At 45.9% G+C, this 27,108-nt stretch overlaps 1 protein-coding gene across 3 annotated transcripts; it reads left to right on the forward strand.

Moving 5' to 3' along the window:
* Positions 1–7,176: 7,176 nt before the first annotated feature.
* Positions 7,177–25,650, forward strand: ASRGL1 (asparaginase and isoaspartyl peptidase 1). 3 transcript variants are annotated; one of them, XM_045555946.1, is made up of 8 exons: positions 7,177–7,309; positions 7,874–8,074; positions 12,850–12,992; positions 13,600–13,757; positions 19,781–19,899; positions 21,912–22,022; positions 22,454–22,695; positions 25,312–25,650. In XM_045555946.1, the coding sequence occupies exons 2-7, from the start codon at positions 7,885–7,887 to the stop codon at positions 22,657–22,659; spliced, it is 927 nt and encodes a 308-aa protein (XP_045411902.1). In that variant the 5' UTR covers positions 7,177–7,309; positions 7,874–7,884; the 3' UTR covers positions 22,660–22,695; positions 25,312–25,650. The 3 variants fall into 3 exon arrangements, with proteins under 3 accessions (XP_045411902.1, XP_045411903.1, XP_045411901.1); XM_045555947.1 differs by having other exon boundaries at positions 25,317–25,650; XM_045555945.1 differs by lacking the exon at positions 25,312–25,650 and having other exon boundaries at positions 22,454–23,722.
* The last annotated feature ends 1,458 nt before the right edge of the window (positions 25,651–27,108 follow it).

The following is a 27,108-nucleotide window of genomic DNA, read 5'->3' on the forward strand; positions in this document are numbered from 1 at the left end:
TCATCCTGTCCCTCCAAGTGGGAGTGGGGTCCATCGTCTCCTTCCCCACATTGAGCTGTGCAGTCAATGAGGTCGAGGGAACGTGTGTGTGTATGTGTGTGTGTGTGTGTGTGTGTGTGTGTGTTTAGGAATCAGACACAGTGAGTGATTTTTTTTTTTTTTTTTTTTTTTGAGACAGAGACTCACTCTGTCTCCCGGGCTGGAGTGAGTGCCGTGGTGTCAGCCTAGCTCACGGCAACCTCAAACTCCTGGGCTTAAGCGATCCTCCTGCCTCAGCCTCCCGAGTAGCTGGGACTACAGGCATGCACCACCATGCCCGGCTAATTTTTTCTATATATATATTTTTTAGTTGGCCAGATAATTTCTTTTTATTTTTAGTAGAGATAAAGTCTCTCTCTTGCTCAGGCTGGTCTCAAACTCCTGACCTCGAACGATCCACCCGCCTCGGCCTCCCAGAGTGCTAGGATTACAGGTGTGAGCCACCACGCCCAGCCACAAATCTACTTCTTTACTTGAAAACATATTTTTGCACCCAATTTAGAATACTTACAATTGATACATCTCAAGAAACATCTCTCCTTATGCAGATAAAATAAGTAATTTCTCTTTTTCAGATGTAGAGACTTGAATTACAAGTGCTGTCATCCATTGGTATCTGCAACACCCCCAAGCCTCAGCCCAACCCCTGCCCCATCGCTGAGGCCTCCCTGTCTGAACTTGGCCCATTACATATTCAACAAACATTTCGAGCAGTTCCTGTGGGCCAGGCCCCATGCCAGGCACAGTGGCTGAAGCAGCCCAGATGGGGCCCTCATTGGGCTGTCACTGTTTCTACAGCCACAGCCCCCAAACAGGCACCCTCTGCCAGGAACACGAGTTCCTAGCACCTCTATTGAAGTGCAGGGTTCATTTTCTCTCACGGCAACAGTCACGCTAGCTGAGCAGCTCACACACATCCAGATTACTCCAGTCTCTCCACAGCTCCCAAGCGCTGTCGCCCCAGACTTCTGGGAAATTGCTTTTTTTTTTTTTTTTTTTTTTTTTGAGTTTCTGAACTATTTGTTCTTCACGCAACAAATATTCATGAAAACCTTCTGGGAGGCAGGCCCTGTGCTGAGCATTATGGTACAAATAGAACTTTCCAGACTCCTGCCCATAGGACATTCATGGCTGAATCTGTAGACTGACGAGCCCACCAGTGCCACAGTCAGCAAGGAGAATCTCCTTGGAAAAGATGCAGGCAGCGCTATGCGGGAAGGAGCCCAGAGGGTAGATGCCTTTTGGAATAGCTGCCTCTTCGTCGAGAACTGCTACCAGTGCTGCAAAATGACTTCTGGGGTTCATTTTAATCATTCTTAGCCTATTTCAAGTCCCCCAACCTACCCACGCAGATGCAGTAAATTAAGCACTCTAACACTCAGCACTTAAGAAACAAAAGAAACTCATTCATCATTCAGCAGGCACTTGGATGGAAAGAGAAAAACTAAAAATGGCACATTTACCCAGCCTCCCATTCCCCTACTCTGGATCCCACGAAGAAGACTGTCGGCCTCAGGCTGAGCATGTTTACAAAGACCCGCTGAATCAGAAATGCTGGGCGCGGGGCCTAGCCATCCGTCCTGCACCTCCAGGTGATTCCGATGCCAGCTGCAGTCTGAGACCCACTGGCTTAGACCATAGCTCTGTTGCATGGGTTTCTCATCACAGGGAGAGACCGAGGCTTGGGGCTGGGGCTTGGGGGACCTCGAGGATGGATCAGTGCTGGCAGCCCCAGGAGATGACTGGTGCTCACACCTTTCATGACATCCCCCCAGCCCATCCATGAGAGCGGAAGCAACTACATGGCAGTCTCTTTCTCTGTTAAGGCTGATCCAGCAGAAGGGGAGATGAGGACCCGTATCTCTTGGTACCTTGTTTCCTCCTAAGACTTCCTAAGACTATTAGTGATTCAGCTCATTTATCTTGTGGGGGATGCAGTTTACCCAACCATCATATTCTCCTAACTGGGTCCTGAAAGTTATGCTTTGATTTATGCCACATTTGGAGCCAAAATGTACTCACTGTCTGAGCCATTGGCCTTCCATGCAAGGGGAGGAAAGGCAGCTATGTCATTAGATTGCCCTATCAGAATGAAACTCTTATCTTCTTTTCTCAAGAAGTGAATTTAGGTAAATTACAATTGTACCAGGAAGAACTGAAGTTTCCCTCGTCAAGGTTATGTGTGGCACATTTTTGGCAGAAACAGGCCTCCTTTCCATGGCGTTGGCCTTAGGCTGACATTGAATTCACCTGTGTGTCCCGGCTTGTGCTTTCGGACAAGGCCCCCAGGAGGCACCCCGGGGATAAGCGGAATGCAGGCTCCGGTTCAAAGTGGCTGCAGATAAGCCACGACTTGAACCATGACACAGAAATTCAACTTTATGGAGAAGAGGCAGGAAGATGTTTCTAAGAATGCCTTTTGTGTAAAATATTCCATTGTTGAGAGAACCTTCATAGCTACCTAAAGAAAATTTCATAAATAACAACTGCAATTGCCAGATGTGGGGCTACTTTAGCCAGAGTGATCACAAAGTAAATAAGATAATTTTGGTCGCTGATACCTTCTGGACCTGATCTCTGTGGTCTCTGAGAACAGGCAGCACTTGGGAAGGGACACGGTTCTCTCTGGGTAATGCCTGGCACTTATTTCTTCTCCTGAGTCAAAGCTTCATACTGTGTGAGCTTCCAACTGAGGTCAAGCATCGCCCTGGGGCTGATTTATGGAAAGGGGGGCCTTGCGTGCAGGCTCAGGTGCCACTCGGTGCTCCCACTCATCTTCCAGTGACAGGCTCGGCGTTGGCAAGGAGCCCACCTGGATCCGAGGCTGCACAATCAGATGAGAGCTAGGAGGTTGTACTAGTACCCTGGGGCTGCAGGAATAAAGTGCCACAAACTGGGCAGCTCAGAACAACATAAATTTATACTCTCACAGTTCTGAGTATGGAAGCCCAAGTCAAGGTGTCAGTGGGGCGATTCCCTCTCTGAAGGCTCTAAGAGAGATCCTTCCTTGCTTCTCCTTAGCTTCTGGTCGTTGCTGGCAATCCTTGGCCTTCTCGGCTCATAGATGCATCAGCCCGATCTCTGCTTCCTTTGTCACGTGGTGTCCTACCTCTGTGTCTGTGTCCAAATTTCCCTTTTCTTATAATCATATTGTTGGACCATCTGGCATGGCCCAAAGCACCCAGGTAAACAATGACCCTCTTATCAAGCAGGATGTTCCAAGGGTTTAGAGATCACCTCCCAGGAGTCAAAGGCAGAAGACAGACCTTTCTTTGGGTGAAGTTAATCTTTTACTACACAGCTTCATTCTACAGACAAACTCTCCACATGATGGGAAAGATGACCACCAACAGCCCCAAACTGACAGCCTCCCTATTTAGCAACTCAAGTAGGCAAAACTTCTTTCTACTAACATCCAAACATCAATTCTAGAGAAGTTATATAATTGGCCCTGAATGGGTCACACAGCTACCTCTTAAACCAGTTGCTGTTGCCAAACAAATGGAACCCCACGGCTGGCCAGGCCTGGCTTAAGTGCCCATGCCTATGGGCATGGATTGAGGGTCTGTAACCATAAAAAAGGGGATGGAAACACTTTCTAGGAAAACAAAAATAATGTAACACTGCAACAGACCATGTACAAGCTTAAATTAAGACAATGCCAGTGTCTTAAGACAATGCCAGTGGATTTCAAGGTGAGGAGTCCATGGATGCCATCCATTAAGAAAGATAAGACAGGAAGAAACAAGTCAGGCTGGGGCAGATGATGGAGAGATAACGAGGGCAGTTTAAGACATACTGCATTTAAGGTGACAATGGACCAAACACACAGTCTTGTCAAGTGCAGATATCTAAAGAGTTCTGGGGCTCAGGGGAGAGATCAAAGCCAGAGACATAAATCTGGGACCCTTTGTCATATGGAGGATAGGTGATGTCATGGGTGAAGATGAAATTGCTCAGAAAGAGAAGCTGGCAGCCGGGTGTGATGGCTCACACCTGTAATCCTAGCATTCTGGGAGGCTGAGGCGGTAGGATCGCTTGAGGTCAGGAGTTCGAGATCAGCCTGAGCAAGAGTGAGACCCCACCTCTACTAAAAATAGAAAGAAATTAGCTGGACAACTAAAAATATATAGAAAAAATTAGCCAGGCATGGTGGTGCATGCCTATAGTCCCAGCTACTCGGGAGGCTGAAGCAGGAGGATCGCTTAAGCCCAGGAATTTGAGTTTGCTGTGAGCTAGGCTGACGCCACGGCACTCTAGCCTGGGCAACAGAGTGAGACTCTGTCTCAAAAAACAGAAAGGAAGGAAGGAAGGAAGGAAGGAAGGAAGGAAGGAAGGAAGGAAGGGAGGGAGGGAGGGAGGGAGGGAGGGAAGCTGGAAAGAATAAAGAAGAGAGCAAAAGACAGAACTCTAAGGAATGTCCTCATTAAAGACTACAGAAAACAAATCTGAGGATAAAATTGAGACGCAGCAGCCAGATAAGAAGAAAAATCTGGAGAGCGCAGAATTCAGGAAGACAGAATTTCAAAAATAAAGGAATGGAAAAAATAATAATGATAAGGGAAGGGTCAGCAGTGTGACATGCTATGGGGATGTCAATTAAGATAAAACCTAGAAAATTTCATTTGATGTTACAATATGAAGGACAGTGGTGTCCTTAGCAAGAACCATTTCAATCAAGAATGTGTTAGATTCAGAGCCAAGAGGGAGACACATGAAGCTTCAGGTGTAGCAAAATGCTGTTTATCTGAGCATCTGGGTGCAGATGGGTGGAGGCCAAAAAAAGCATCCGTTGGAGAAAAGGGGAGAGCCTTGCGTTTTATAGAGGGTTTCTCCGGGGGGTGTGAGCAACTGGACCAGAACAGCTGCTGTAAATAAATTCTTTTCAAACAACCAGTTTCTGGGACCCCTGTATCACTGCAACCGTCTGTGGTCAGAGTTAGATTTATAAACCCAGGCTCTCCAGACTCCTGTGGCTATTGTTTCACAGGTCTTATGATCACTAAGTTTTCCATTAACTACATTCCATCCCATACATACTTTCTGGGTTCGCACCCTGAGCAAACCTAACAGAGTGGAAACAGAACGCCAAATGTCTGTAAGTTGGAGATAGTAACAGATTCCACTCCAAAAGGTTATTGTGGAGATTCAAAGAGAAAATGTACGTAAAGCCCTTTGCATTCACCTAATACATAGTAAATGCTTAATAAAGGGTTGCTATTGTTATGCTATCATTATTATTTTTATTATTTCCTCCCCTCCACTCTCCCGGGGGAGAGGAGTAACTGCTCCCTCTCATCCATCATTAGGTCTCTTCAATGGAGAAGTCTGAGAACCAGTGTAAAGGAAATGCCTGCACCAGGCAGCACAGCACTTCTCAGCTGCATCAAAAGCAATTTGCAACTATCAATAATACAGAATGAAAGCTTTCCTTACAAATTAGAGCTGATTCAAAGTCAGCCCCATAGCACTCTCAGGCAGTCACATTCAGACTTTGCATTCCTTAGAGAAGGAGAAAGGGGCAAGGTTGTCAGCTGCACGCCAGCAGGGTAGGTGGTAGGCAGGCAATGGAGGCAAAAGCTGGAGGTACAGTAGGACCTGATGCTCAGATTTCCAGAACTGAAGAAGGACAGTCCCTCCTCCAGGTCCCTTTTTGCACAACCCTTCCCTCAGGCAGAAACTTGTATTTATGGAATGTGAAAACAAAAGAAGACCACCCAAATGAGAACAAGCAAAGGCTATTTATTCAGAGCTTGCTTTTGCAAGAGAGTCATCCACCATCACTTGCATTTGGCAGAGACTCGGGAGAATGGGAAAGCTCTATATAGTGGAAAAAAGGGAAGGCTCAGGTATGCCCTGCTTGGAAGCTGTTGGCATGGGGAATCTAGAGGGACTAACTGGAAGCAGTCACTCTGTGTGGCTGGTTAGGGGAACAGATTTGGCTTTCTCTGGTTGGTCCTAAATTGGAAGCAAAGATAAAAATTAGGGATGTTGTTACTTATTGAACAAGTCCTGACCACTCAGAACTGATTGCTGCAGAGGCTGTGGTCCAGAGTTCAATTTTTGTATAAGACCTGGCCATTGTCCCTTTGTATATTCAGTTTCTCATAACGACTCAGTCCCTGTGCTGTCAGTATCTTAATCTTAAGTGCATGGGGTGGGGGGGGGGAGGGTGTTTGTTGGACAAAGAGAAAGTCTATCTTTGACATTGGTTCATCCAGCCAATAAACAGTTTAAAGTAAATTAACAATGAAAATAAAATAATTTTGCTGTGAACCTAAAACTGCTCTAAAAAATAAAGGCTATGAAAAAATAATGAAATCATAATTCAAAAAGGTACTCGACATAATAGAGTAAGGTATCCTTCAGTCCATGTCACTTATCCAGTATCTTACAGTTGCCTTATTAGGTACAAATGTAAATTCCTTCCATCCCCCTCGACTACCGGAAAAGCTAAACGGGAACCTCGGGCAACCCTGGGTGAACACAGGTGTTTGGTCCAGACACCGGGGTGTCAAGTCTTTAGGGAACACTCAGAGGCAGAGAGAACGAAAAGCGCCAACAAAAAACAAGGACTCTCGCAGGCGACGGACTTTAGAGCTGGGATGCTGAAGCTCACAGGGAGGGACTAGGGTGAGGCTTTTCATACTCTAAGGGCACCCAGGCACAGAACCAGGCCAACTAGACATTTTTACAGCTTGTCTTTCTGTTCTTTACAAAAGGTTAAGGGGAGAGACAATTAAGGGTAAGATATTCGAATTCAAAACAATAATTAGCATTCAAAATAATAATTAGCAAGCCTGCCAAACATCTTGGCCAAAGAAGGATTTCAGTGCGCGGAGCGCTGCTTTTCCATTTGCACTTACAAAACCGCTACACACCACTTCTCCCTTCCCACCACCAACCCAAGCCCCTGCTCGCAGCCTCATCGGGAGGGGGACGGTCCCCGCGTGCCCCGAGGAAGCTCGCGCGGATGGAAGCGTCTCCAGCGCGGTCCCGGTTCTGGGAGGCGGACGGCGCGTGTCCCTCCCGCACCGGAGACCCGGAGCCGCGAGCCCCGTGCGCGCCAGCGGGCGTCGGGGATTTACGGCAGCGCCTCGGCGGCAGCCCCGCCCTCGCGCGCAGGCGCGGAACCGTTGCCTGCGGAGCGGTTGCGGGCTGAGCGAATCCAGAGCTAGCCTCGCCGGGGACCGGACCGTGCGGCTCCGGGGGCCGCCGGGTGGCTCGGGCCAGCCTGAGGCGTCGGCGTCCGCCTCTCGCGGTGTCCTCGGTAAGCCGGCGGCCGGGACGCGGGGGTGGTGAACGGAATGGTCGGAAATACACACTGTACCCAAGGCGTGAAGCGCCCTCCTCGGTGCCGGGGCTCAAGCGGGGAGGGCGCCGGCGAGGTCCTGCCCTCCGGCCGTCCCAGGTCCTCAGCGGGAGGGGCGCACGGGACGCGTCCCGGGGAAACCGAGGCCCGGCGCGGAGCCCGGGAGGAGGGGCGGGAGCTCCGGCCCCGGGCGCCGCTCCCGCTCCTTCCCAGCCGGGGGCCCAGCCTGGGACCGGGTCTGGGCTTTTCCGGGGAAACTGAGGCCTGAAGGCAGCCCGGGAGGGAGCGCAGGCTCCGGACCCCCGAGACCCGCGCCTGGCCGGCAGGTACCCCAGGCCGGGGCGGGGCGGCCCCGGGCGCACTGGGCTGTTCGTGCCTCATTCAAACCCAGCCGCCCCTCCGCGGCCTCAAGAAGCTGCCGAAGACGGTAAACCGTGCCACCCGAAATAGGAACTGGACTTTGTCCCCGTGCGGTTTTCTCAGACACGTGTGGAATGACGCTCTCGTCTTCCTGCCGGCCAGGGTCCGTCGACATGAATCCCGTCGTCGTCGTCCACGGTGGCGGAGCCAGCAACATCGCCAAGGACCGAAAGGAGTGCGTGCGCCTGGGCATCGTCAAAGCCGCCACCGCGGGTTACAAAATCCTCAAGCAGGGCGGGAGCGCGGTGGATGCTGTGGAAGAAGCTGTGACCACCCTGGAAAATGATCCTGAGTTCAATGCAGGTAAATTTGCGCTTCAGCTAGAGGACAATGCTGAGGCAGGCCAAGCTCCCCGCCCCCCAGAATAAATAGAAGCTTTCTAAAGTGTCAGGGAATCTAATCAGCTTTGTGGTGCAACTAAATATGCTAACAAGAAGCAATATTTTTCTCTTCCTACCTGTTGATCAAGTTACGTTAAGAATGTTTGCAGCCATTAATTCCTTTTTTTTATTTAACCAGCTTCCTAGAATTCACATACCAAGAGGGGGATTGAAAGTAGCCTACTTTAAATATCATAAACTATACTCTCTTTTTTGTTTCGAAAAGTAACTGCCGCCACAATCAAGATTTAAAACATTTCCATAGCGGGGCATGGTTGTTCATGCTTGTAATCCCAGCTACTTGGTAGGCCAAGGCAGGAGGATCGCTTGAGCCCAGGAGTTTGAGGTCACAGTGAGCTCTGATCACACCACTGCACTCTAGCCCAGGTAACAGAACAAGACTCTGCCTCAAAAAATAAGTGAAATTTTAAAAAGTAAAACATCTCTATCATCCCCTGTGATATTGTGATATAATAAGAAATATATATTTGATCTCTGCCCCGGGGCCTGAGCACCTTGTAATTTCCTGAGCAATAGGGGTACTAGGAGAATCTTTTGTTCTAATATTTGGTCTTTGACCCCAGCACCTTACACAAAGCTCCTAATCCCATGGAATTTTCTGGTTGAAAGGAGCATCTTTTGTGCTTATGAGTTGACTCTTGGTGGCTCCTGGATGGGATCTCCATAAAGACCAAGCCATAATTAGAAGCTTGGAACTTTCTGCCCCACCCCCAACCCCCAGGATGAGGAGAGATTGAGTTAATAATTGGTCATGCCTCTGATAAAGTCATTCATGAAAATCCCTGAACTTTCGGGTTTAGAGAGCTTTCCAGGTTGGTGAACACATCCATGTATTAGGAGGGTGGCATACCCCAACTCCATGGGGACAGAGCTCCTGTGCCCTGAACCCTTCCAGACTTCACCCTATGTATTTCTTCATCTGTGTCCTTTGTCATATCCTCTATTTATATCATAAACTGGTAAACATATTTATCCGAGTTCTGTTAGCCACTCTAGCAAATTAATCAAACTTGAGAAGGTTGTGGGAGCCTCCTATCTGTAGCCAGATTGGGCAGAAGTTGCAGGTAACGTAGTACTTGTGATTGGCATCAGAAGTGGGAGGCAGGCTGGTGGGAGTGGGACACTAACTCCAGGTAGATAGTGTCAGAATTGAATTGAATTATGGGACACCCAGTTGGTGTCTCTCAGAGAATTGATGTGTAGGGAAAAAACCCACACATCTGGTGTTAGAAGTAAAGTATTGAGAGTGAATATGATTATAGAGAGGGAAAACAGTTTTTCCTTATTCACTCCCAAAAGTTCCTTTATGCCACTTTGCAGTTAATCCCGCCTTTCATCCCCAGCACCTGGTATCCACTGATCTGCTTCTGTCACTATAGATTAGTTTCTGTTTTCCAGAATTTCATATAAGTGCAGTCATACAGAGTGTATTCTTTTGTGGTTGGCTTCTTTCAGTCCACCCTTTTTTTTAAATAATACTACTCATAGCTGATATGAGTATCTACTATGTTTCAGGCAATAGTCTAAGAAATTTGCATGATTAACTCATTAATCCACGCTGTAGTCCTATGAGGTAGGTATAATTATGCTCAGATCTTAGATGAGAAAACTAAGGCACAGAAAGATTAACTATCTTGCTGGAAGACATTCATTTCTCCTTTGTTTTAAAATAGAAAACCTAAGATCTAGGGATTGAAATACTTCTTGGATTCACACCACCCACCCAACATCTGTCGGGGAAAAGAATTTCAGGAAATCTTAACCAACTAACCATCACATATTTACTGAGTATTTGTTCTGTCCCCTTGACTCTACTAAGCACCATTTAATGCTTACGAAAAATTTCATTTGTCTGCCTGACCATAGAATGAGAGGTAACAGTATGCTTTCTGGCTGCATTTGTTGAGCCAGATTTACCAGATAGGGACTGACTTTGCCAGCTGAGGGAGCAGCCAGCTAGTTCTCATTTCTTTGCCTGTACCCAGAGGCTGCCTTCTGAATATCTCCCTCTAAATTTCCCAGCTGTCTGCTATTCAGCACACTGAGGGAGAAAAGAATAGAGCTGAAAAGGAATTCAGAGATTTGGCGCGGGGGGGGGGGGCGGGGTGGTAGGACTTTATGAGGTTTTATTTGAACGGGAAGTTCCCAGCCCTGTGTGAGCTCCAGAGTTGGTTTCACCAAGTCCTTTCTTGTAGCTCTTTCCCTTGCCTCATCTGTGCACACTGGTCAGTACTCAGCTGAAAACTCACAGAGACCCCTCTGCAGAGAGAGCCTGCCAGCTCGCTCTCTCTGTGCGGCTCTTTCTTCTCAAGTACTGTGCCCCACGGATTCCAGACCCTGGCTTCCCAAATTCTCCACTCTCTCCTCAACTCAGGACAACCACCGGCTTTGTTTGGGCTCCCTTCTCCACTCCGCGTACTGCACATGGTCCAGGCGTGAAACTGCGGCAGTTGCATGGAGATTCTCTGTTTCTCCTCTCACAGGGATCCCCATGCTGTGCAGCCTGTTGTTTCTGAGAGTTTTTTCTGTTACTTCTCACTAGCTAAGCACTCACTAGGTACACAGCAGATTGGGTGGGGAGTAGTCTTTTTATTAATATTTCACTTTCACCCATGAAACTTACCATGGCCTATCACACATTTACTAGTGTTCCATTCCCTAGTTCCTTCTAATATGCCTCATACATTTTGCATAAAGACAAATCTGTTGCACTTGCTTCCTTTTAAATAACAGTCATTCAACAAATAACATGGTGCCCACTATGTGCTATGTTAGTAAGCAATATTACAGTATGTTTTATAGCCATGATATAGACTTTCTTTAAGACAATTTAAGCAAATTAGTATTACCATAACCCAAATGAAATAAAGGTCTCAGGTTTGATTTTCTTACTCACTTGCTTCCACATTAGCCAAACTAATGGAGTATAATTTCTCTAAATAATCAAGCATTCCATTCTCTACCCAAAAGAGCTTGTATTGCTTTTATAATTATTAAAATTAATTTTAAGAAAGTAATCTTGGCTGGGTGCGGTGGCTCACACCTGTCATCCTAGCACTATCAGAGTCCAAGGCAGGCAGATCATTTGAGCTCAGGAGTTTGACACCAGCCTGAGCAAGAGCGAGACCCCATCTCTACTAAAAAATAGAAAGAAATTATCTGGACAGCTAAAAATATATACAGAAAAAAAAAATTACCCACGCACAGTGGTGCATGCCTGTAGTCTCAGCTACTCGGGAAGCTGAGGCAGAAGGATTGCTTAAGCCCAGGAGTTTGAGGTTGCTGTGAGCTAGGCTGATGCCATGGCACTCTAGCCTGGGCAACAGAGCGAGACTCTGTCTCAAAAAAAAAAAAGTAATCTTGCTTAAGTTACCAGTCTCATAAAATTTTCTAGTTTAATACTCCCCTCTAACTCTGAAATAACTGTTAAGTTGGATTTTGTTTGTCAACCCACTAAGGCATCAAGGTATGGTGGAAAAGATGTGAGTTTTTTTGGCAGAAGGAAATAGCTATCCAAGCGACAGACTTGGATTTGATTTCTCACTCTTCACCTAATAGACATCTGATATTGGGAGAGTTGCATTTTTGTTTTCTCCAGTGTTAAATTGGCATATAATCAGAGCATCTAACACTTACTGCTTGCTTGCACATGCCAGGCACTACTCTGAGTGTTAAATGTGCCTTATCTAACTCCTTGATGGCTATGAGGATTAAAGGAGTTGATATTCTTACCCATTTTACAGATGAGGAAACAGAAGCACAAAGAGGTTGAGAAGCATAGCTAGGTTTGTAGTCACTATCTGGGCAAGAAAGTTGGAGAAAGGGTGCTCGTGGTAAAGAGAGCAGCATGTGCAAAGTAAGGAGAGCTTATAGTAGATATTAGTCCCCTTTATCCGCAGGGGATACCTCTCAGGACCCTCAGTGGATGCCTGAAATCACAGATGGTACCAAACCCTACACTATGTTTTTTCCTACAAATACATACCTATGATAGAGTTTAATTTTTAAATTAGATACAGCAAGAAACTAACAGCAATAACTAATGATAAAATAGAACACTTATAACAATACACCAGCGTCACTACTCTTGTGCTTTTGGGGCCATTGTTAAGTAAAATAAGGGCTACTGGAACACAGGCACTGCGATGCCGCAACAGTCGATCTGGTAACCAAGATGACTACTAAGTGATGACGATGGGTAGCGTAGATAGTGTGGATTTCTGGACAAAGAGGTGATTCACATCCTAGCCAGGACGGAGCGGGATGTCACAAGACTTCATCACAGTACTCAAAATGGCATACATTTAAAACTTATGAATTGCTTACTTCTGGAATTTTCCATTTAATATTTTTGGGCCACAGTTGGCTGCAGGTGACTGAAACCGCAGAAAGCAAAACTATGGATAAGGGAGGACTACTGTATTCAAGGAAACCTAATATTTCAGTAAAATGTAGCCAAGGATAAGAGATGAAGCTGGAAAAGTAGGTCAGAGGCCAGGTCAGGAAGGGCTTCATACTTCTATTTTGTACATCATAGGGTGCCAAGTGAGATTTGTGTTTTTAAAATGTTCCTCTGGCAATGGAATAGAAGATGAATTAAAGGGGGACAGATTAGAGGAAAATCTGGAGCAATTTCTAAATTCTTAATTCTTGCTTTTCAACTCTTCTTGGTGTTAGGGTGTGGATCTGTCTTGAATACGAATGGTGACGTTGAAATGGATGCTAGTATCATGGATGGAAAAGACCTGTCTGCCGGAGCAGTGTCCGCAGTCCGGTGTATAGCAAATCCCATTAAACTTGCTCGGCTTGTCATGGAAAAGGTATATGTGACCTAACCATCTTTTTCCTAAAGAATTTTTACTGCTGTACTTTAGTGGTTAAAAGAAAAAAAAAGGAGGTCTGACTATGGAGAAACCTGAGATCACTGTTCTCCTAAAAATATATATAAGAACAGAAGCAGTGTTATTTAAGTTTTTCAAATCAGCCAAGATTCTGACTCTTGCTGACAATGTAACCTGACTAGTGTAACTTGACCAGTGATTACATAGTTATCTTCCTGTATTTTCTTCATCATTCTTTCAATACATGTAACATAGCACATTACAAACTGAACAGACCAACTATATAATAGCATGGTGTTAAATACAAATGGGTTAAGTTCTATAAATTTAACATAATATGTAAGTCACATCCCTAGTAACTTGTAGTCCACTGCTGGATTGTAGTCCATCAATTTTGGGTTTGTTTGAAAATGCAGAAACTCAGAGAGCCAGGCTCTTTTCAGCATTCAGAAGAGCAAGCCAGTGGAATTTGCATTTTTGAGCCTTTGCACTCAGAGAGAAGTAATTATTTCCACATAGTTGGAACAGTTAAAAAGATTATGCAATTTCGAAAAGCTAACCATTTTTCCTTTTATTTCTGACTCAGACACCTCATTGCTTTCTGACTGACCAAGGTGCAGCAAAATTTGCAGCAGCTATGGGGATTCCAGAGATTCCTGGAGAACAACTGATAACAGAGAAAAATAAGAAGCGCCTGGAAAAAGAGAAGCTTGAGAAAGGTGCTCAGAAATCAGACTGTCAAAAGTAAGTCTCATCTATAGCTCACATTTTTGGGAGTTATTAAAGTATGAAACTTTGGCAAATATCTGATTATCTACATTTCTTAAATAATTCAAACTGAATAGTGGAAAACCTGCCATTTGAGTTTTAGATTTAACTTCATTTTTTACTCCTCTGAATAGTAACTCAAATTAGGCTAATGGAGTTCCTTTTCTGACATGATTTCATAGAAGAATGCCTTATATTAAAATGTGTCAATTATCTGAATTCTTCTTGATCAGTTTGTTATCTTAAATAGACTGAGCAGGTGCTCTGTGATCTAGTGTATTTTATGAACTTACTTAAGCACGCTTTCATAGTGCAGAGAAATCAGTACAACTCTTAAAAGTTCAAATTAATGATATATTCTTAATTACAGTTTTCTATGTTATAGATTCCAGAATCCAAAATAAAAGCCCCCTGCCTTAAAGCAAAATTTGAAAATAAAATTTGAATATGGCCTAGGAGTTTATAATGGAATTCAGTCTATTAACTCTGCGTACTTTTTAGAGTAGTAATATTTAACCAGGAGTATACCTTAGAATCACCTAGGGAGCGTTTTCAAAATATACATATCTGGGCCCCTTCCCTAAAGAACCAGATTTAAGTAGATCTGAAGTAGAGAGGCCAGGCAGGTATATTATGAAAAAGTTTCCCAAGTAATTCTGATGTGTCCCCCAAGTTAAGAATCTGTTATAAAAGATTGGCCAGATGTTGGTAGCTGTTGATAGCCTTACTAAGTGTGCTAATGTGTCTGTGGGCTAGAGCTGTGGAAAAATTGTCTTCCATGAAACCGGTCCCTGGTGACAGAAGGGTTGGGGACTGCTGGGCTAGAGGCATAGGAAGGGGATTGCTTTATCAGTGTTTCATGTTTATTTTAAAAGATGTCGCCACATTGCTTTCCAAAAATTCTGTAACAACACATCTCCACCAGCCAGTGCTGCTCTTACATATAAACATGAGGGCTTCCTGCCCTGGGCCCTGCATTTTAAAGGGCCCTCGTATCACAAATACACAAAATGATTTATTACAGAACACGTGGGGTACCTTTGTCACTCAGCATTGACACAGCTTAACCCATAACCCCAGTCATCGCTCTTGTGACTAACACCATTCAGCTGCCAGGGAAAGGCTTCTCCACATCTCTTGCTCTGTGTCTTGGAAGCAAAGGCCACCTGAGTTCAAAGTTTGTGGGTAGTGCCACTGTTGGTATCAGAAATGGACGCTGCTTTGGAGTGTGGGGAAGATTCAAACTGCAAAAGGATTTAGGTAAGAGACAAAGACAAATTACTTAAAACTTAATTCACTGGTCAGTTCGATTCTTGTATCACAAAGTCTTAACTCCAGTGTCAATCATATAATGCTTCTGTATCAACTGGAGAAAGTAAAGTGAACCCTTCCAAGGCCAAAGGACTCTCAGGCTGGTAGCTGTGTGTGAACAGATACAGGCATGATGGAGAGAAGGCTGTAAGTTTGCTCAATCCCAGACCAAAATAAGGAAGAAATGTTATCAAAGCAGTTTTAGCTTCCGACCCCCACTTAAGTGGATAGCCCAGAATGTGGGCAGTTGGAGTGCCAGCTCTCTGTTCCCTTGCCTCTGTACATGTTCCAGTTTGCGGTTCTGAATTAGAACAATCTGTGTTCATGAATGAGAACAATATCTGCAAGAGTTGCGCATGGGGACTAATACTCTTATGTTTGTGTATTTCTGTCCAACAGAAATAAAGTGAGAGCCACATTATGTAATTTTAAATGTTCTAATAGCCACATAAAAAAAGTAAAAGGGCCGGGCATGCTGGCTCACGCCTGTAATCCTAGCACTCTGGGAGGCCGAGGCGAGAGGATCGCTCGAGGTCAGGAGTTCGAGACCAGCCTGAGCAAGAGTGAGACCCCCGTCTCTACTAAAAATAGAAATAAATTAGCTGGACAACTAAAAATATATAGAAAAAATTATCTGGGCATGGTGGCGCATGCCTGTAGTCCCAGCTACTAGGGAAGCTGAGGCATAAAGATTGCCTAAGCCCAGGAGTTTGAGGTTGCTGTGAGCTAGGCTAACACCACGGCACTCTAGCCTGGGCAACAGAGCGAGACTTTGTCTGGAAAAAAAAAAAAATTAATTTAAAACGTGCTAAGGAACTACATTGACTCAAGAAAGCTTGTCTTATTTGGCATTTGTCAGTAGAATTCATGTTGTGTGAAAATGTTCAGTATAAGAACATAATCAGTACTCCCTGAAATGAAGATAAGAAAAATTAATTTATGTGATAAGTAATAATTTATAAATTTTATGTGTGTGTGTTCATTCATCTGCCATCACCAGTTGATGAACAAGTGACCCACATATACACAATAATAACTGAATTAAGTCATCAATGATAGTTTGTCAGCTTTCAGTCATATGAAAACCATAGCTTTACAATATTTTTTAAGATAAAATAGTATGGAGCTTCCTAAAGAAATTAAAAATGGGCCCTTTTGTTACAACGGAGGGGTCCGTTTGTCATTCTTTGGTGAATGTGTTTTGCTCTTGCTCTATAAACCTATGTTGTCCTTCCTCAATAAACTTTGTTTCACGCTTGCCTTGCTTTTGGTGTGTCTGGTCATTCTTTGGCCAAGAGCACACCAAGAACCAAGAACAGAACAAGATCACTGACTTGACATCTTGGTGCTGTGACTCAGAAAGAAAAAAAAAAGAAATTAAAGATAGAACTACCATATAACCCAGCATTCCCTCTTCTTGGTATATACCCAAAGGAAATTAAGTTACTGCCATGGAAAGATACCCATACTCCCATGTTCATTGCAGCATTAATCGCAGCAGCCAAGATATGGAAACAACCAAAGTGTCTATCAACAGATGAATGGATAAATAAACTGTGATGTGTATATATATATACAGTGGAGTATTATTCAGCCTTAAAAAAGGAGATTGTGCCATTTGCAACAACATGGATGAATGAACCTAGAAGACATTGTGCTGAGTGAAGTAAGCCAGACAAAGGAAAAAAATACTGCATGATCTCACTTAGATGTGGACTATTAAAAAAACACAAACAGCAACATTGAATACATAAAAGCAATAGAATGGCAGCTCCCAAGGGGTGGGGACAGGGAGGATGGGAGAAATAAGAAGACATAAGTCAAGGGGTACAAAACTACAGCTGTGTAGGATGAACATATCAATAGATTGAATGTACAACATGAGGACTGTAGGATAATATTGTATACTGAAGAGTTGCTAAGAGTAAACTTTAGGTACTCTTACCACAAAAAAAAAAGGTAACTGTGAGATGATGGACATGTTACTTTGGTTGACTCTAGTTATTTCACTGTGTCTACATCTATCAAAATATGTTGTGCACCTTGTATATATATATATATATATGTGTGTGTGTACAAAAAAATATTTTTCAATACATATTTACCACAGTAAGAGGATAGCACATATTTATAACTTCTGAATATTAAGCATATGGTCTGTGGGCCTCCCTTTGTGTTTGTGTTCTTGCCCCGGCCCCTTGAATGCTGGGCGTGGGCCTGCCACCAGCAACAACTGGGAGTGCCTAATTCCTTATCCGACAGGTGAAGGATGACACTGTCACTTTAATGTACTCTTCCCTGACAATAAGTTTGATCACTTTGCATTTGTGTGGGCGTCATCCTTTTGTATGAATTTGCCTATTTTTGTCTTGTCTTTCTCTTGAGTTCTTTTGTCTCATTATCAGCCGTAAGATCATCCTCTTTTTTAAAAAAATAATCCCAAATCTGTTGTTTTTATTTTGCTTTTACTTTATTTATAGCATTTTTACCATATAAAATACTTTTGTTTTTATGTAATCAGATATGCCTACCTCTGGTTTTATTGTTTGTAAGACTAGAAACTCCTAAGGCATTCCACTAGCCTGAGATATATATTCACCTAGATTTTCTTTAAGGATTTTGTTTTATGTTTTATATATAGGTTTTTAACCATCTGGAGTTAGTTTTTGTGATGATGGAAGATAGGTTCCCACTTTCTTCTAGGTAGGACATGCTAAATTTCTCTTCCCAGCCCCTCAGAGGCCAGACTGTATATATCTAGCTACTAGGCAGTCTCTCCATGTGATTTCCTAACCTCTCGCTTACGTCCAAATCTGAGTTTTTTGTTTCCCCACCACACTCCACACACACACACCAACAACAAAACAAAAAGCTATTCCCAATAGTCTTCCACATTTCAATAAATAGTTCTTGTATCTTTTCAGTTGCTGAGGCCAAGAGCCTCAAAGTCTTTCGTGATTTCTCTCTGTCGTGTTTGTTCCACCTGCAAATTCTATCAGTTCTACCTTCACAGAGTCCCAGCTCCAGCCTCTGCTCAGGCCTCTGCTGAAACCGCCCCAACAAACCACTGCCCCTCAAGCCTCCTGGCTGGTCTCTGTTTCTGCTCTTGTCTCCCTCAGTCAACCCTACACCTCAGCCAGAATAATTCTTTTCAGATAAAATTTTTATAGACATAACACATATTACAGAAATGCACAGATCATACGTGTGCACCGTGGTGGATTTTCACAGGGTGGAAACCCATGTAATCAGCACCCAGACTGAGATGCAGGATGTTGCCAGAAGTTCCCCTCCTGTCCCCTCCATTCGCTACTGCCCCCAAGGTAACCGCTTAATGGCTTCTAACACCATGCACGAGTGTGGCCCGTGTTTGAACTTTATTTAAATGGAATCATATAGTAGGTACTTTGTTGGCCTGCCTTCTTTTCAACTTTCTATTTCTGAGATCATCCATTTGTTCGCTGCTATGCCACAGTGTATCTGCTCTACCTTTTGTGGACGTTGTGTTTTCGGTCTGAGGTCAGAGCAGCCCCCTTTCTCTGTGGTTTCACTTTCCGTGGTTTCAGTTACCCATAGTCAACCTCGGTCCAGTATTTTGAGAGAGAGAGAAACCACATTCACATAACTTTTATTACAGTATATTATTATAATTGTACTATTATTGTTAGTCTCTCATTGTGCCTAATTTATGAACTAAACTTTATCATAGGTATGTGTGTACAGTACAGGAAAACACATCGTATATATAGGGCTCTGTACCGTCTGCCATTTCAGGTGTCCACTAGGGGTCTTGGAGTGTTTCCCCTGCAGATAAGGGGGGACTGCTGTATTACAAATACTGCTGCTATGGACATTTCTGTCTGCTGCTTTTGGTGAACATATGTCCACATTTCTGATGGGCAGAATGCAAGTGTATAATTGTGGAGTCGTGGAGTGTGCGTATGTTCAGCTTTAGTAGATATTGCCAGATGGTTTTCCAAAAGGGTTGTACCAGTTTACGCTAACAGCATGACAACTTCAGTTCCTGCATATCCTTGCCAACACTTGATAAGTCTTTTTCATTTTAGCCACTCAGAAGGGTGGGTGTAGTGGTAAGAATGATTATTTTTAAAATTTAACTCAGATTATGACACTTCTGAGCTCAAACTGTCCCCCTATCTTACTCAGAATAAAAGCCTTTTATACTGGCCTGAAAATAGAGTGATCATATGGGTTAATGTTCAACTAGAACTGAATTTTGAGACTAAAAGGCTGTGACAGCAGGCACAGATGCAGGGTCTGGGGTCCCGTTCTGCATCTCACACTCACTTCTTCCTTTCCTGGTGGCAGCTTCAGAATCTCCGAGGTGGGCCCAGGGATCCAAGGGATGTTGTGTACACTGAGGTTTGAGATGCGCTCTGTTATTTTTATCCCCAATTTGTAGGTAGGAACAATGAGACCTGGAGAATAAAACTTCACTTACGGTCGCACAGCTAGAAAGTGGTGGTGTTGGGATTGGATGTGCTCTTCAAGCTGGGTCCTGGAGGACCGGCTGTCAGTCTGCTGTGACTGAGAGGCAGAGCAGGAAGCGAGCAGGCGCTTTGCCATTGACAGTCACCGTGCGCCTTTGAGTGGGTTTAAGCTATATTGATGGTTGTGGGGTATTTCTCATCTCCAGCCTGTCACTTTTTTGTGTTTATTTTTGGCAGAAACTTGGGAACCGTGGGTGCTGTTGCCTTGGACTGCAAAGGAAACTTAGCTTATGCAACCTCTACAGGGGGTATCGTGAATAAAATGGTTGGCCGAGTTGGAGACACACCGTGTATAGGTAGGACTGGGGAACAGCTCCTGCCCCTTCCCCTTCCGTCCCAATCACCGGGTTCTCCTCCCTCTCTTTTCTCTGCCCCTCTCCTTTTCTTTCTGCATTTCCTTTCTCCTCTTGGTGGCAGCTTCAGGATTTCTGGGAGTGGCAATGGGGCTGTTCAGGGCACTGCTTGAGCAGTGATTGTGTCTAGCAAACACTGGTTTTCCTAGATTGCATGCCTTTGCGGGATGACTTGGGGTGAGAAATGGACACGGGGATGCTAATGTTATTCCCAAGCTGCCCTGCAGTGCCCATTTCTGGTTCTGCAGACTTACTCGCAGAGGGTTCAGTACGTGAGACCTCTTCCCAGGCAGGGGCTCAAATGAATCATCCGAGAAAACTGAGAATTTAAGTTTGCAGTTACTAGATTTGAGTGGCATGAATGTGATACACTTCTACATATATATTACAGATCAAAGTGTTTACATTAACACGGAAGCACATTATCTCATTCCTAGGGGTGGGTGAGAGGCAGGGCTGGGGTGTGTGTGTGTTGCACTCTGTGCAGACTTTCACACTGCTCTTGTGGGAGTCCCCATAACCCCTGCAGATGATTGAAGTTTTGAAAACAGCTAAATTGTTCCATCTGCCCCAAAGAGCAGCTTATGCTTTTAGTGGAAAACTATCCCTACCCTCACTCTAGTCTTTAGCAATAATCTGCACTCAGCAATTCTTGACACCCTTTATTCTATCATGAACTCAGAGTTTTCTCCTTAGCAAAAATCCTGCCAAACTGTGCCCAGTCAGTAGTGCAGCTTTTGCATCCAGCTGAGTTCAGACCAGGCCACCGGGCCACCCGGGTCAGATCCCAGAGACCAATTTCAAACTTGAGTTATGGTGGTAAAGCTTGAGAGAGAAAAGGCGTAACCTAAATGCTCAGAGGTCCTTGTCCTGGCTGTGAGACCGAGTGTGCTCTACTCGGCCTTTCCAGTGAGCCCTCCCCTAGCAGCACCGCAGCTGCGCCACGTGGACCATCAGGAGGGACAGTCACCTCATGAGCAGTCATCTTCTTGACAAGTGCGTGTGGAGGGAGTGTGCCTTCGCTGGCCTGCCACCCCTGCCAGGACCACTCTTGGAGTCACCCTGGCCTTTTGTGGTCTTGAGTAACTGAAAAGAAAACAAAGACTTGGCTGCTTCCAAATATTAGGGCATGTTGACACCATGGGGTCAGGCCAGCTCATCCCACAGCAGAGGCTTCTAGGAAAAAGGATACGCACCTCTTCCCACAGCAGTAGTTCCTTCCCTGCCCAGTCCCAGCTCCCTCCACAACCAGAACGGGGTTATCTGCCTTTGAGAACCCTTGGGCCCTGTGACACTGAGCATAGCTCTCGACTCCTGCTTTCCCCACATCCCGCATCAATGAATAAGGCCAGTGTCAATCATAAAATGCATTTGTATCAACCAGGAGAGAGCAAGGGGGGGGCCTCCAAGGCCAAAGGGCTCTCAGGCTGGTAGCTGTGTGTACACAGATATGGGAACAATGGAGAGAAAGCTGTAAAGTTGCTCAATGAGGAAGAAATCTCCAGACCTTCACTTAAGTGGCTAGCCCAGAATAGTTCCCTCAGGCGCAGTCAAGCCTCCCCTGAACAAACAGCCCTGGCCTCCAGATCGCTGGGCAGTGTACACGGATGTTAGCTTTGCGGATATTAGTTTTCCCCAAATTGTTCGAATGTGGTGCTTTTCCTTCACGGTGTATGGGTGTGGGGGGAGACAGGGGCTGGCCCACTGGGCAGGGCGGCGTGATCGGGGCAGAGGCTGCTCTGTGAAAGCCAGACCTGCGTCCCCCGAGCCTCCCTTTATCCTCCTGGATTTGGGGGTGTTAATAGTCCACCTTTGCATCCACAGGTTGTGGCTACTAATCTGACCTTTGTCTACACTCTTGGGGTTTAACATTCATGTAGCATTAAACCTGTAATGTGTGTGTGAATTTCTTGACCACTGCTTCTCCGTTAGAACCAATCACCTTTTTTGAGCAGGATCTGGAGGTTACGCTGACAATGACATTGGAGCCATTTCAACCACAGGGCATGGGGAAAGCATCCTGAAGGTGAATCTGGCCAGACTCACCCTCTTCCACCTAGAACAAGGTACATATATCATAGAACCAGTTAAATAACTTGTGAAGGCAAGTACATAGAAGCTCTGGAGAAGTATATGAAGCCCTTTCTTATTTGCTATAGATGTTGCCTTCAGGTTGTGAACACTTTATTTTGAGTCCTTCCCACCTCTGGTAGGATCTGAAGAGGAGAGCATTTGGAGCACGTCTGTCTGTAGCACCTCAGGAGAAGGGGTGGCGGAGAGACATTGAGCCTGAGCGTGGGTGGGAAGGCCGCTCTGCTTAGACGGACACCAGGGCTCTGGCTCAGGGCAGGGAAGCCAGGACCCTCCTTTTAAGCTTTCAAGTAGAAACCATTTACCAAAAATCTTTAACTTGCTTTTTGGCTTTTCATACTGCAAATAATTTCCCATCAGATTCCTTTCAGTAACATGTTGTTTCTCAACCTCTCCTTGTCCTCAGGGAAGAGCTTAGAAGAGGCTGCCGACCTGTCGTTGGGTTTTATGAAGTCGAGGCTCAGAGGTTTAGGTGGCCTCATCTTGATCAGCAAAACAGGAGACTGGGTGGTGAAGTGGACCTCTGCCTCCATGCCCTGGGCCGCCGCGAAGGACGGCAAGCTGCACTCGGGAATCGACGTTGACGAAACCACTACCACGGACCTGCCCTGAGCCCTGGAAGATTGTATTCTAGACGCTAGCTTGGAGGTAAAGTACAGTGTCCTGGTGTGGAGCCGTAGCTTAATCAATTAGATCTAGAAATGGAAAAACTGTGCAGTCTGTCACTCATTTTGTTGCCTTGATCAATAATTATCTGAGTATTTGGTTGAGGAGCGCGTTCTGAAGTGATGAGAGAAAAATGTCTGTGTTGAGATCAAAATAAGACTAGTGAAGATGACAGACCCTAGTGAGTCTTTCTCGTGCATGATCAGGACACAGCAGAACTGCCTTGGGGCAGGCGGTGCCTTCTGGAACTGAGAAAGCAGAGAGGTGAGGAGGGAAGGGCCCAGCGGTGTTTGCAAGTGAGGCAAGAGCAGCAGACTAACAGGCGACGTCAGGGGAACCTCAGAATGCTGCAGTTCTGAGTCACAAGAACATCGAGTTAGCTCGAAGCGAGAAAATCCTTTAAGGGAAATGTTCTTCATCCATGAGAGAGTAAACTGATTTTTCCAAGAAAGTTCAGAGCTTCTCTGACTTACTAATATAGACATGTTTCCAGATACTTCCAAAGGACCCTCCGCTAACCCATAGCTCCCTAACCATCATAATGGAGACGCTCTAGTGTTCCTTGAAGTGTGTGGGTTTTCTTGGGTTCACAGACGAGTCCCTCACCTAGTGTTCTCCCACAAGCCAGCCTCACTGGCGGCTGCCCTCTGGCGTAGAGGGTCATATAGTGAGTAACGGACTCGCGACCTCTGCGACCTCTCCAGCGGCAGGGAGGAGCCGGCTGATGTGGGGAGGATGCCGTGACATCATGAGCTCCCATACTGTCCCGTGCTTTGGGACGCCCCCTCCTGCCCACTGAGCTGGGTGTGGTGCAGTGTGGTCGGCATGGCGAGGAGAGGAATTTCCCTGGTGGAGAGTATTCCTATCGCTCTCTCTTTACACTGGAAATGTTTCTGCTGTGACATATCTGCTCAATTTTTAGTCTGTCAGGGCTCCCCTTCTCTCTGGAAAGCAATTGCTTAACTTTAAATTCCATGTGTCACTAATAAAATATATTTTGAAAGAATAACAGTGTGGTTAGGAGTCACTGTTGACGAAGACCAGAATGTACGTAGCTCTCCCGTTGGTCTCAATGATGACAGGTGTACTGGACACAGAGACCTCGAGATGGGGGCGGGGGTGGTTTGGTGTCAGTAATCTGTCCTGCCTTGTGGAGTATATACAGGAGTTTTTCAAAAGAATTGGACTTTTTCTGGGTGGGTTAGGGAAGAACCAAACCCCCATTTGCAGCTATCGACAGGGTTTGTGGATCAGTCTTCCTGCACACTGCCAGCACTCACCGCAGACAGAGGTGGGCAGTCCTGGTTCCTGCCCCCAGACCCCCCTGGGCCCACGCTAGCTGCTCTGAACCAGAGAGAAAGGGACAACATTTGGCAACAGAACTGAGTTTAAATCCTGCTTCTCCCCACTACCAGGCAACCCTGGACAAGTTAACTTTCAAGAATTTTTCATCTATAAAGTAGATTACTAGGAAGATTAAATGAAAGTAAAGAAAAACTGCTCAGTGTTTTATCTTAAGGCTCCTATGGACAAATACAGAAACCAGCCAGGAGTGAGGGAGTTTATGTGTTTGTGTCCTTGAAAACCTCCATATGCAACAACTGCCCCTTTAAAAAGAAGCATTAGGAGGTATATTCACTTAGGGCTGCCACAAGACGCACAGACTGAGTGGCTTAACTACCAGAAATTTGTCTTCTCTGTTCTGGAGACTAGAAATCCAAGGTCAAGGTGTCGGCAGTGTTGGTGTCTCCTAGGCTCGTAGGAGGCCGTCTTCTCGCCACGTCCTGCACGTGCCATGTCCCTGCATCTCTCTCTGTGGGTCCCAATCTCTTACAATGACACCAGTCATACTGGATTAGGGTCCACCCTAGTCACCTCCTTTAACCTTAATCACCTCTTTACAGGCCCTAACTCCAAATATAGTCACATTCTGAGGGACCTGGGCTTAGGGCTTCAACAGACGAAGTTGGGAGAGGACAGAATTCAGCCCATAACAGGAGGCAAAGCAGAATCAGGTTAGGGGTTGAAAGAAGAGACCCTTTGGAGAAGGTAACAGTCACTAAGTAGATAAGGAAAAAATGAAGCAGGGGGAGGTCGGGAGGCCAGGTGGAAGACCTGACTTTGAGCTGTCGGTTCTCCCATTGGCAAGGGAATTGGCTCTAGTTAGGAAGCACTGCTGGATGCTCGGCTCTTGGCCACTTGACCTCTTTGGATGGGCCAGGTACAGGGTTCAGGGTCATCACCCCGTTTGTGCAAAGCCAAGGTGTGTGATGTTGCCCTCAGACCTGGGTTCTGCAAAAAGCCGCCTCCACTAGCCTGGGGCTTCCATAAGCAGAGACCACATTCAGTTCTCACTTTGTTCCCACACATTGTCGCTGGCCTGCTCCACAGCTGTTTGTCAAAGGAATGAATGAATGGGCAGGATGTTATCTGAGAGGGAGCGACAAGCTTGTTACCACGGCTGTGCCACCAGAGGGCAGCAGACTACAGTAGTCACCGTTACCCTGCCTGAATCATAACGTCTGCTTAGGAAGTTTGGAACCAAAAGAGGGTTCCTGTTCCTGACCTCCATTTTCATCCGAATACAATTTATTTTAGAGCAGAACTGTCCAGAACACAAACACTAGCAGACACCCCACAGAGCCCATCCACATCAACGACTGAAGCCCACCCTGCACCAGGCCTGCTGCTGGTACCGGAATCCCAGGAGAGTGGGGTCCAGCAGCCCGGCCCCTGCCCTCGGTTGCTCCTTCCAGCCAGGAAGACAGATAAATCGTCATTTGGCCATTCCTGCCAAAGCGGTGGGGGAACGCGGAGTAGGCAGGGGACACCGGCCTCGGGAGTTGACCCCTCTGCTGGGCTGCAGAGAGGAGTCCAGGGTAAGGGAGGGCCTTAACCTTGTAGTTGTTGCATAATAAACAATTTTTTCAAATCCTATCCTTTCTAGACGTGTTCCTTTGTAGCATGAGGGATTATAAACTCAGTGCAGAGGAAGGCAGAGTGGGGCACACGTCAGTCCTCTCCAGAGTCCTGTCATCGGAACCGATGGTGTGCGGGGAAGCCTGGGAGGGGGCACTTGCTCTTCCAGCCCCCCACCTCCTCTGAAGTCCTCTGGTCAGCCTTCATCTTTGCACAAAACCATCGCTGAATTTGGGTTTTGTATCTGTTTGAGGGAACAAGGAAGTGCCCTCACAGAGCTTGTCCAGCTGAGAAAAATGCAGGTGTTTGCTGTGTCCCCTCCCATGGCCCAGTAAGGAATGGGCCCGGCTTGGGATGGACTTGGATGGGAGCTTTGGCCTGGAGCGCGGGCAGGGTTGGGTGGGGTGGGCACCCGTTAGCGGCTGCATCTGGAATATAAATACCGTGAACTGGGAGGGAAACGGGAGCACAGCCTTTCCGCCCCTCCCCGCCCCACAGCCACACACCAGCAAGAGTTGAGCCACAGTCGTCTGTACATCTCTTTGGAGAAGTTGCAAATGTGCAGGAGGAGGCACAGGGATGATTCTGCCCTTTTGAAAGAGGAAAACCTAAGGCCCAGAGAAATCGGAGTTTCCCCCAGGGCACTCGTCCGGCTCAGGCTAGACTGAGATTGATTTATCTCAACCTCCTATTCCCAGATCCTGTGGCTCTCGCCCGTGAAGTGACCCTACTGTTAGGGTGGAAAGCCTGGCAGGCGCTCACGGCACAGGTGGAGAAAGATTTCTCATGCAGAGATTAAGATATAAAAGTAAAATTTATTTTATCTTCTTAGCGGAGAGAGAGAATGAGAGAGTGAAAGGGGGGAAAGAGAAAAGGAGGGGAGGGAGCAGAATAGTGGGTGTTGTCAGTTGATAACAAAAGCGTCCAAGAGTTGGTTTCCTGCCTTTCCTTGGAGAAGGGATTATCACAGGAGATGTGACTCTGTCCTCGAGCTATCTATCATTGAGGCTGTAGCCTGTTCTCCTGCTCTTTACTTGGAACTCTAAAAGCAGATTCTCAAAAAACAATTTTGAAAGAGAGGTTTACGTCTCTTTTCCATCCACTCAGCTCCTTTCAGAAGTTGTGCAAAACAGCACTCCTGCAGAGTACCTGTTGGTAAGAGAACTGGTAGGATTGATCTTTAACTGTCACTGGGGAAACTAGAATTAGGCATTTTCCTGTTACTTTCGCAAGGCCGCCCCTTTCTCTTGTCACACCACGCGTGCAGCCACCATCCTCGTAGATCTACAGCCCCAGAGCGCGCCAGGAAAGACCAGCACATTTGGAAAACTCCGCCCTTCAAATCCTGGGTTATTCCAAACCCCTGTTGAAGTTGGATTTTCAGTGAAAGGCAGGGGCCAGGCTGTGTTGACAGAGGAAAGTGGCCTGGTTAACTGTTGCTACACAGTTATCAGCACTTGCTGGATCCGGAGCAGG

This window comes from Lemur catta, chromosome 7, assembly GCF_020740605.2.
Source record: "Lemur catta isolate mLemCat1 chromosome 7, mLemCat1.pri, whole genome shotgun sequence".
NCBI classification, from domain to species: Eukaryota; Metazoa; Chordata; class Mammalia; order Primates; family Lemuridae; genus Lemur; species Lemur catta.